We start from the raw sequence: 11,671 nt of genomic DNA, 5'->3' as shown, positions 1-11,671 counted from the left end.
GATACTTTGAGGAACATACGAACAGTAGTCATTTTGACGACCGGAGCAAACGTTATGAACATCCATTTGATGCACCTCCCATCCTTTAACCACTGATACTTTGAGGAACATACAAACAGTAGTCATTTTGACGACCGAAGCAAACGTCTCATCATAATCCAAGCCCTCTACTTGGCGATTGCCATAGGCGACTAACCGAGCCTTATATCGTTCAACTTCACCATTTGACTTGTATTTTATTGTGAATACCCACCGGCAACCAATCACTTTCTTATTCGTTGGGAGATCCGTGATATCCCATGTACCATTTGCTTCCAAGGCCTTCACCTCCGTAGAAGCTGCATTTCTCCATCGCTCATCCTTCAATGCCTCATTAAACGAGGTTGGTTCATGCCCAGCGGTAACAGCTGCAAGAAACGCTCTATGCGATGGAGAAAATTTGTCACAATTCACATAATTGGCAATGGGATAAGGGACCATACCTGACATGGAAGACGCTGTCGGGTGTGAAGAGAGAGAGAGAGACAGGGTCAGTGCTGCACTGTGTTGTATAGACGACAAAACCATCAAGTCTAGTAGATCTTTGACGTTCACGCTGACTTCGTCTTAATGGAACGCTCGTCATGTCTGGTGTATGTGCCTGCTCCTCTATTACTTGAGCGATTTCTTCCTCTTCAGTATCATGTAAAACTTCGCTTCCCCTGTCTGTGAGTACACGTTCTTCTGTATTTGGATTAACATCGACAAACCCATCGTCATCATCGCAAAAAAATCTCTGTTCTGGTAACTGTATCTTAGGCACCTCCTTGTTCAAATTCTGCGTAACCCATGGGAAAACGTTCTCTTTGAATACCACATCTCTTGACTCAAAGAATTCCTTTTTATCTAAATCCCATACTCGCCACCCTTTCTATCCAAACGGGTAGCCCATAAACACACATCGTCGACTGTGTTCTCCAAATTTATCTTTATCCCGTAAAATATTTCGTGCAAAGCACAAGCTCCCAAACACCCTAAGAGACTCATAGTTTGGTGCAACCCCATATAGAGCCTCAAACGGAGTTTTCCCATCGAGTGTACTGGTCGGTGTTCGATTGATCAGGTGACAAGCTGTTAATACGCACTCTCCCTAGAAGAGAATCGGAACACTAGCTTGAAACATCAAAGACCTGGCCACATTGAGAATATGTCGATGCTTTCTCTCGACATGCCCATTCTGTTCTGACGTGTAGACACAACTAGTTTGGTAAATAATCCCTTCCGCAGCAAAGTAAGACTTTAGGCACATAAATTCGCCTCCATTATCGCTTCTAACAACTCGCACCTTCTTGCTAAATTGTCTTTCGACCATCTTGAAAAAAAAATTTGAGATGATCACCCACCTCTTTCTTTTCTTTCATCAAATAAACCCAAATCGCTCGAGATTGATCATCAACAACGGTTAGAAAATACGCAGCACCACAACTAGAAAGTGTGTGATAAGCTCCCCAAACATCACAATGGATTAAATCAAAAATTCCAATAGCTTTATTTGAACTCTCATGAAAACAATCCCGGGTTTGTTTGGCCCTTAAACAAATGTCACAAGCAGTTTTTGACTCAACTTTTCCAAAATCCAAAGAACTAAATAAATAAGACAAAATCCAACTTGACGGATGACTGATGAGTGAAGATTTTGACTCATTCTAACCTGTGTTTACTAATCTTTTTAAGAGTCTTTGGAGTCTTTTTCAGGTTATTTCATGTGACTAGGAGGCTTTAGCTGAGGATTGGATGGTCCGAAAGGCATTGGAGCAAAAAGGGATGAAGCTGATCAAAAAGGAGCAGTTTTCCTACGTAATTGGAGAAGCCTTCTCAGCGAGCACCTGCTCCTGGTTTCGACCTTCTGCGGAGCACCTGCTCCAGCCGGGAGAAAAATAAGGAAAACATCTTTACCTAATTGACCACTTTTATGGATCATAATTGTATCATATGCAGGTGTTTTAACTCTTTTTTCAAAGGTTTTCAAAGTCTTTTCAAAGTTTTAGAGTTTCAAAAGACTTTACAGGAAAATTGGGCAAAAGATATGCAATTTGGAACAAATGAGCAATTTTGGATAAATGCAGACCGTTAGAAGTATGACAAGCGATGAAGACCTTCTCACCGTCTGATCACCCCCAAAATCTGAGACAACATAGAAGATCCAACCAGCTTTCTAATGTACTTGGTTTGGAGACAATCCAACAATTAGATCTTCAGATACTCCCGATGCAAGAATGACAGAAAATGCAGTTCCGGAAGAGAGCCATGTGCCGGGACCGCGGCCAACACCTACTTTCCCACGGGTAGACCCACCGCGACCACGGAACTTGGTCGTTCACTTTCCCGACGACTTAATTAAAGCCCAGATCAATTCCTTTCGTTACTTTTGAAGCCATAAGTGTCCAGAACCACCCCAGAAGCTATAAATACCCCCTTTAGGTCATTCTAAAGGGTGTGTTCTTTTCTGTACTTAGATATTCGTGAGACACACAAACCCTAGAGAGAGAGAGGCCGCCGCTTGAAGGAGGAGCCGCCACTGGAGGAAGTCATCGCGCCTCCGTCTTCTTCTCCGTTCTTCGTTTTTCTTCCATGTTCTCTTTAATTTCCTGCACTTTCAATTTTGTTTATGATGATTGTTTGCAATATGTTTGAGTAGTTACCCTTGTTCAAAGGGAATTTCATGTGTCTTTGTTTATGAATCGATGGATTTAGGATTTATAATCTTCTAGATGTTCTTCGTTTGCCTTTAATCTTACTGCGTGATTCTCTGCAGGCCACTTAGAAGCCGATCTGATATGATATGTTGCGAAAGCTTTCACTGATTGTCTGAACTAGGGTGAAACGAGCAATAATTCTATAGGAGTGGAAACCTACTTGTAGTTGAGTTGTGAATGTTGATGAGTCTTGTTCTGCTATTGCATCTTCTCCCTTCCAGGATCAGAGTGGAAACCTACTGATCAGGGTTGCGAGAGATAGTTGTTTAGTGCTGCGAAAGTAGGCTATTCATACTTCCGTGCCTCAAGTTCTAGAACATACGTAGCTGATTACCTTTATCACTTGTTTAAAATCGACATAGCTTAGTCCATGAACCCCTGCGAATTCTCCTTGAGCCCCAACGTTTGTCTTTAATTGCTTACAACCTTCAACTCTATTTGCTTTTCATTCGCTTGTTCTTTTCTTTCAATCGCCTTGTTTAATCGCTTTTTAGTTGCTTTTATTTGCTTTCGTTTTTAATTGCTTTTACTTGTTTAGTTTTCTAGTTTAGATTTAGTGACAACCAAACCCAAAACCTAAACCCAAACCTACTTAGTTCTAGTCTGATTTAAGCGTTGCCGTGAATTCGTACTGAAACAACTAAGTCTCTGTGGATCGATACCCTAAGTACTACAGCGCACATCTGTGCACTTGCAGACATTTAGGGGTTATAAATTTAAAACCTGAAGCTTAGTAAAACAAAAACCGACCAACCCCGTTTACAATCGCAATCAAGTTTTTGGCGCCATTGCCGGGGACTTTGATTTGTTTCGTTGCGAATCCCAGCTTAAATCCATTAGAACACTTGTTTATTTTTACTTTTTCTTTTGAATTTTTCAGGTTTCTCTACAATGAGAGACCGGGAACATGTTCCCGGAACTCTTGGTGATCCACCATATCGTGTGGATGGTGATCCGATCGATGATGATGACCTGACTGATGATGAGTTTGAAGAACCGATCTATGATGACAACGAGCTAGTCGGATCGGCAAAACATGAAGATGATGATGAACTGATTGGAAGTTTCGATTCACTCGAGAAATTCTTGGGAGACCGAAGAGCTATTCAAGTCGATTTTGCAGAAAACTACTACAGTTCATCACAAGGATTGGTCTACCAATCTTGACGATGCATTATGGGCGTATCGAACAGCATTCAAGACACCATTAGGAACAACACCATTCAATCTAGTTTATGGAAAAGCATGTCACCTTCCAGTTGAACTCGAGTATAAGGCGCAATGGGCTATCAAGGAGATGAACATGAATCTGAAAACAGCTGGAGAAAGAAGACTACTTCAACTTCATGAGTTAGAAGAAATTTGACACAATGCTAACGAAAACTCGAAGATCTACAAGGAGAAGACTAAAGCATATCATGATAAGAAGATTATTCATAGAACTTTTGCTCCTAACGATAAGGTACTCCTTTTCAATTATCGTCTTAAGCTTTTTCTAGGAAAATTACGATCAAGATAGTCAGGACCCTTCACAATAAAGGAAGTCAAGCCATACGGAGCCATTGTCCTGTGGGACAGAACCGGAAACTCATTCACAGTGAATGGACAGCGTGTAAAGCTATATCTGGCTGAAGAGAAGACGAAAGAGAAGTAATGTTTTTGACTGATCCATCATCGGCCAATGATGAGACCAAGGAGTGTCACGACCCCGGTTAAGTCTAATCGAGCAACAATGTCAAGTTAATGACTTGAAACAAGCGCTTAGTGGGAGGCAACCCACTTAGTATTTTATCTATTTCCCTTTGACATTTATTTTCTATTTCCATTGCTTTGTTTCTGTTTCATTTAATTTCAGGTTTTCAATAAGGAAGAATAAATACAAAAGACGAGCAGCACTCTCCAACACGATAAGTTCACTTAAACGTTTCAACTTTTCTATTTCCTTTACCATTCTTTCCAAGATTTATCACACTGAGGACAGTGTGAAATAAGTCTGGGGGAGGATGTTCATCCGTTACTAATGAAATTTGATTTGTTTTTAGTTTGTTTTGGACACATAAAATTTTTCAAAAATCATTTTCGAAATGTTTTTCAAAAAATTTTCAAACCAGGGACACAATAAACATTACTATGATGAATTAGACCAGTGTGCTTCTACGCTATTTCCTCGTTTTTTTGCTCTTTTTGTGATCTAGGCCTAGACTAGGCGGTAGCTAAGTACTTGCATTACGAAATCCCACCAGAGAACTTCTATTCATTGAAATTCTTTCTGACAGGATATATTAGCTCATTATATCTGGACTTAATTTTGACTTACTTTTCTCATTAAACCATTAGATCATGGAACCGAATCATACATTCAGGACTCCTTTATCCTTTTACCACTCTTTGTTGATCCTGAATGGCTAGTTCATTTTTAGCTAGTTCCCCACCGAACCTAACCTCTTTCTAACCACATGCATTCTTGTTTTTCATTGTTCTATATGCAGATATGTGCAAAAACGTCGGAGAGAAAGAGGATCAACGCGGTTTTCAGTCACTGAAGACGAATACCTGCGATTTCACTGGAATGATTCAACAAAAGGAGAAAATTCAGTTTGCCTCTGAAAAACTTCAAAATCTTGGTACAATTTCGCCCCTTAGACTCTCTCTCTATAAAAGGTTGCTTCCTCTTTTCAAAAAAAAAAAAAACGAAAAAGAAAAGAAAAATATGAAGGGAGAGGAAATTTAAAACCTTAGAGAGTTTAGGAGGATCGAATTTTATACTTGAGGCAAGCTAGAGTCCGATTACATGGAGTTTTGGAGATTATCTTTTTGATTCGCGGAAAAGATCTAAGTCTGGGGGAACAGCTGTTTACAACAAAGGAGGAAGATTATGCAACAACATTTGGCAAAGGAGAAGTGACTGAAAATCTGCGGACACCAACAGGTCCTTCTCTCTCTTGCGGTTTTGCATATTATCTTGCATCCTCCATATTCTTCAGGTAACCCTAAACACTTAAACTCCACCACTTAAATAGCCTTTAATGCCAAACGCCGTCTACCCTAAATAATGTCTTTAATGAGAATTCACTACTATACTTAATGAATGTAGAGAGCTAGTTGACTGGAAGTTAGATTTAAGTGTGTAGATTTTCGCATGACGGATTAACGGACTAGTTTGCTTGTATTTTGGTGAGAATTTTCTAGACTAGATCTAAATATATGTTTCACGATAAGTTATGGTTTAGAAGGACGGTCACTGAGATATTGTTTAGTTCCTGCGATTTTCAAAATCTCTTTCCTGACTTAAGTTTGTTTGAGGACAAACAAAAAGGTAAGTCTGGGGGAGTTGATAACACCGTATTTTAACCACTTTTATGGATCATAATTGTATCATATGCAGGTGTTTTACTCTGTTTTCAATGGTTTTCAAAGTGTTTTAAATCTTTTAGAGTTTCAAAAGACTTTACAGGAAATTGGGCAAAAGATATGCAATTTGGAACAAATGAGCAATTTTGGATAAATGCAGACCGTCAGAAGTATGACAAGCGATGAAGACCTTCTCACCGTCTGATCACCGCCAAACTTTGAGACAACATAGAAGATCCAATCAGCTTTCTAATGCACTTGGTTTGGAGACAATCCAACAACTAGATCTTCAGATACTCCCGATGCAAGAATGACAGAAAATGTAGTTCCGGAAGAGAGCCATGTGTCGGGACCGCGGCCAACACCTACTTTCCCACAGGTAGAGCCACCGCGACCGTGGAACTTGGTCGTTCACTTTCCCGACAACTTAATTAAAGCCCAGATCAATTCTTTTCGTTATTTTTGAAGCCCTAAGTGTCCAGAACCACCCCAGAAGCTATAAATACCCCTTTTAGGTCATTCTAAAGGGTGTGTTCTTTTCTGTACTTAGATTTTCGTGAGACACACAAACCCTAGAGAGAGAGAGGCCGCCACTTGAAGGAGGAGCCGCCGCTGGAGGAAGTCATCGCGCCTCCGTCTGCTTCTCTGTTCTTCGTTTTTCTTCCCTGTTCTCTTTAATTTCCTGCACTTTCAATTTCGTTTATGATGATTGTTTACAATATGTTTGAGTAGTTACCCAGTTGGGTTTAAAGGGATTGTTCAAAGGGAATTTCATGTGTCTTTGTTTATGAATCAATGGATTTAGGATTTATAATCTTCTAGATGTTCTTCGTTTGCCTTTAATCTTACTGCGTGATTCTCTGCTGGCCACTTAGAAGCCGATCTGATATGATATGTTGCGAAAGCTTTCATTGATTGTCTGAACTAGGGTGAAACGAGCAATAATTCTATAGGAGTGGAAACCTACCTGTAGTTGAGTTGTGAATGTTGATGAGTCTTGTTCTGCTATTGCATCTTCTCCCTTCCAGGATCAGAGTGGAAACCTACTGATCAGGGTTGCGAGAGATAGTTTTTTAGTGCCGCAAAATTAGGCTATTCATACTTCCGTGCCTTGAGTTCTAGAACATGCGTAGCTGATTACCTTTATCACTTGTTTAAAATCGACATAGCTTAGTCCATGAACCCCTGCGAATTCTCCTTGACCCCCAACGTTTGTCTTTAATTGCTTACTACCTTCAATTCTATTTGCTTTTCATTTGTTTGTTCTTTGCTTTCAATCGCCTTGTTTAATCGCTTTTTAGTTGCTTTTATTTTCTTTCGTTTTTAATTGCTTTTACTTGTTTAGTTTTCTAGTTTAGATTTAGTGACAACCACAAATCCAAAACCTAAACCCAAACCTACTTAGTTCTAGTCTGATTTAAGCGTTGTCGTGAATTCGTACTGAAACAACTAAGTCTCTGTGGATCGATACCCTAAGTACTACAGCGCACATCTGTGCACTTGCAGACATTTAGGGGTTAATAAATTTAAAACCTGAAGCTTAGTAAACCGAAAACCGACCAACCCCGTTTACAATCGCAATCAGCGTGAAACGAATAAAAGAGTCCAGAGCCGCCTATCTTTTCTTCTACGCTTTCTTTTTACAATTTTCTGAACCAGAGAGTTTTTACTTGTAAGCTTTTGGGAGAAGAAATCTGCTACATTTTGAGAAGAATTATGAACCCTATTAACTCTTCTGCGATTTTAATTCATGAATTCCTTTTCATTTGTTGCTTTGTTTTTTTCCTCCATGTCTGAGTAGATCTCTTAGCTAGATTAAGGCTTTCAAAGGATTTCATGAGTTATAGAATTGGATGCAAATAGGGTTTAAAATCGATTGTCTTCACCTTTGTTAGACTTAATGCTTAGGTTGAACTGGCCATTCAATTTACGATCTTAGGTTAATCTATTCATCAAAAGTGTAATAGGTTGCTAGAACAAACACTGGTGAGCGATTTGTCCTTAGCAAACGACAGTTGAAGTTAAGGCAAATCGTGAACAGATCAAACCTGCTCGTTAATGCTTGTCTGCAATTTTCTAGGTTCAAACGACAGTTTAGAAGTTAGGTTGTTAGATAAAGTTATCGGTGCCATGACAGTGGGTCGTTATACGTTTATGTTTGAGTTCGAGACCTGCATTTAAACTACGCCCTGAATAGCCATCTGATTTTCATCTCTGAAACTCCTGCGAATTACCTTGACCTAGTGCTTGTTTTAAATTTGAATTGAAATCGTTTTTAGCTTGTTTTTACTTGTCGTTAACGTTACAAACAAACCATCTTTCGTCTTAGATTTAATTCAATCCTCGCAAAGTCATAGAGTAACACTGGTCCTCTGAATTCCGAATCCTTTATATTACAACTACATCACTGTTCTATTGCAGTAGAAACTATGAGTAAATCCAGTGTGAATCAAATTTTGGCGCCGTTACGACGAGGACCAATACGTTACCTTTGATTTTTGTTTTGAAATTCAGACTAAGACTTTACTAATTTTTTCTCTTGTTCTCTTGTTTGCGTGTGTTTCAGGTGTATGTCAAACATATCCACAAGGAGCAACTGCACCGATCTTGTTTCTTTGTCGAACACCGAGCTAGCAAGAGTCAAGTGAGAAAACAGACATCAAAGGCCTATTCAAGCCAACATGGGCGATCAAGGCAACAATGACAACATGGCTGTCGAGCTGCAACAGCTTTGACAGCAATTGGAGCAGCTGCAAAAGGCGCAGCAAGACAGGGAGCAGCCACAACCTGCTATTGGCGACAAGGACAGTCCACATGCTTACTATCAAAACAGGGCTGTGATTGCTCCTCCTACCATTCAGAGGCAAGACTTTGAGATCAAACCTCAGCTGATCTCATTGGTGAAGCAGCATCTCATTCATGGGCTTCCTGCTGAGATTCCGATGGACCACATCGAGAATTTTGAGGAGATTTGCAGCACGACTGGATCAAATGGGATACCAGCCGATTTTTTGAAGTGCAAGCTTTTTCCATTCTCACTTGCGGACAAAGCTTTGCGCTGGCTGAAGTCATTACCACCTGGGTCATTGACTACATGGGAAGAGTGCAGATAAGCATTTTTGGACCATTTCTACACTAAGTCCAAAATTGCAGCTCTGAAGAACAAGATCTCGTCATTTAAACAGCAACCTGGTGAAGCTTTCTGCGAAGCTTGGGAAAGGTACAAGGAGTACCGAAGAGAGTGCCCTCACCATGGGTTCTCTGATGAGCAGATTCTGTCAACCTTTTATGATGGTGTCAACTGGGATTACAGGAATGCTTTGAATGCAGCTAGCAATGGCGATTTCATGACTAAGTCCAAAGAAGCTGCTTATGAGTTGATTGAGAACTTAGCTGCAAGCTCCAGCAACAAATCCCAAGAGTATGACAGGTCTAGTAAAGCAGTTCATAGTGTGGAGTTGAGAAAGATCGATGAGCTTACAGCAAAGGTGAATCTGCTGTTAAGAGAGAACCAGAGACCTGTGCATTTTGCTGATGAGGTTGGTGATGCACCTCTTGCTCAAGAGTTTGTAGATGCAGAGAATGATAATCAGATGGAGGTGAACTTCGTGAATGGACAAGGGTATGTGCAGAATCGCAGCTTCAACAACTTCAGAAACCACCCAAATTTGTCCTACAGGAGCAACAATGTTGAGAACCCTCAGGATCAGGTCTATCCACAGCAAGGAGTGCAGAATCAGTCAGGATTTCAGAAGAACTTCTCCAACAATTTCCAAGGAAAGCAGTTCATCACCAATCAGAATCGGTTTCAAGGTGGAAATCAGCAGAAGTTGCCTTTTACAAGTATGCAGCCTTCTTCGAGTTCCTCAAATAACTCGCAGGATGAGCTGAAAAACTTGATGCAACAGCTGCTTTTTAATCAGCAAAAGTCTTCCATGGAGATTAATGCCAAATTGGACACCATGTACAATGATTTGAATGGCAAGTATGAGGCAGTGTGGACTCATGTGAAGAAGCTGGATGTTCAGGTAGCTCAGACTGCAGAAGCTGTGAAGAGATCACCTGGAACTCTCCCTGGAAAAGGTGAAAACCCCAGGAATGAGTTTGTGAATGCTATTGAGCTGAGAAGTGGGAAGACTCTGCATGCTGCACCAACAAGTTCTGTCTCAGAAAAAAGGAAGGAAAAGGACGTGGAGCACCTGCTCTAAGAAGAGGAACCAGCTCATGACGTAAAAAAGACGATGGAGCATTCTTCTCCAACCGGAGCACATGCTCCAAAATCGGGAGCACCTACTCCAGACGTAGATTTGACGATGGAGAACCCTGAGCCAACGAGGGAGCACCTGCTCCAGCAAACATTCCTGCAAGAGTTTACACGCCTAAGGTACCTTACCCAGTTCCACCAAAGAAGTCCCGCAAAGACTTAGAGGAGGCAAAGTGCAGGGAGATGCTGAAGGATTTGACTGTAAAACTCCCTCTAGCTGATGTTGTTCAGATGATACCAGCCCTTAAAAGATACATGAAGGGGTTAGTGTCTGGGAAAGCTGTTGAGGAAGAGAGTGTCATGATGGTTTCGAAGGAGTGCAGTGTTGTGCTTCAGAACAAAGTGCTGAAGAAGAGAAGTGATCCAGGAAGGTTTGTTCTCTCAGTCAGGATTGGGAATGTGCTGTTCGCAAGGTCTCTCTGTGATCTGGGTTCAAGTGTGAATCTGATGCCTTATTCTGTAGCCAAGCGATTGGGTTACACCAGATTCAAGCCGACAAAAATCTCGCTGGTGTTCGCTGATAGATCAACCAAATTTCTGGTTGGTATACTAGAGGATTTGCATGTTCAGATAGGCAATACACTCATTCCAGCAGATTTTGTGGTTCTGGAGGTTGATGAAGAACCCAAGGATCCTTTGATATTGGGACGATCCTTCGTATGCACATCTGGTGCAATCATAGATGTGAAAGGAGGTGATAGATCTCCAGCTGGGAGATATGGTGGTGCAATTTGAGATGAACAAACTCCTCAAGAAACCAATGCTGGACGGACAGACATTTGTCATAGATGATGGTTCAGACATTGCTGAAGAGGTTGCTGAAGAGGTTTTAGCCATTGATCCTTTGGAAGTTGCACTCACAAAAGCCGAAGGAGAACATGGGTATTTGAGTGAGGAAGCTGATGGATTTGCAAGGATGCTGAATGCAAGCACGAGGATGCAAAGGCTGGTGGCGTACATGAGCTTAGAAGGCAAGGAGAGCTCACCTGCAGAAAAAGCCGATGGAGCACCTGCTCCGAATCCTGGAGAACCTGCTCCCGATGGCTTGATTGATGGACCTTGGAGCGAAATGAGAGCTCCGAAGCTTGAGCTCAAACCCCTTCCTATGGGGCTCAGGTACGCGTTTCTAGGACCCAATTCGACATACCCTGTGATAGTGAACTCTGAATTGAACAATGTAGAGATTGCCTTGCTTCTTTGTGAACTTAGAAAGTATAGGAAAGATCTAAGATATTCACTAGATGACATTCTAGCGATTTCTCCTGATCTTTGCATGCATAGAATACATCTAGAAGATGAATCAATGACTTCTGTAGAACAT

At 41.0% G+C, this 11,671-nt stretch overlaps 1 protein-coding gene and 1 non-coding gene across 2 annotated transcripts; one reads left to right on the top strand and one right to left on the bottom strand.

The window, feature by feature from the left end:
- Positions 1-9,238: 9,238 nt before the first annotated feature.
- On the bottom strand, positions 9,239-9,345 carry LOC112085742. The gene has a single exon (XR_002899041.1). It is a non-coding gene; the product is annotated as a small nucleolar RNA R71 (small nucleolar RNA).
- A 1,188-nt stretch (positions 9,346-10,533) lies between these two features.
- On the top strand, positions 10,534-11,085 carry LOC112085441. Its single transcript, XM_024154655.1, has one exon. The coding sequence runs from the start codon at positions 10,534-10,536 to the stop codon at positions 11,083-11,085; it is 552 nt and encodes a 183-aa protein (XP_024010423.1).
- Positions 11,086-11,671: the final 586 nt, after the last annotated feature.

Source organism: Eutrema salsugineum, unplaced genomic scaffold, assembly GCF_000478725.1.
Source record: "Eutrema salsugineum unplaced genomic scaffold, Eutsalg1_0 scaffold_3, whole genome shotgun sequence".
In the NCBI taxonomy this organism is placed as follows: domain Eukaryota; kingdom Viridiplantae; phylum Streptophyta; class Magnoliopsida; order Brassicales; family Brassicaceae; genus Eutrema; species Eutrema salsugineum.
Note: the sequence above shows the minus strand (reverse complement) of the source record. Positions and strands in the feature narration are given on the sequence as shown.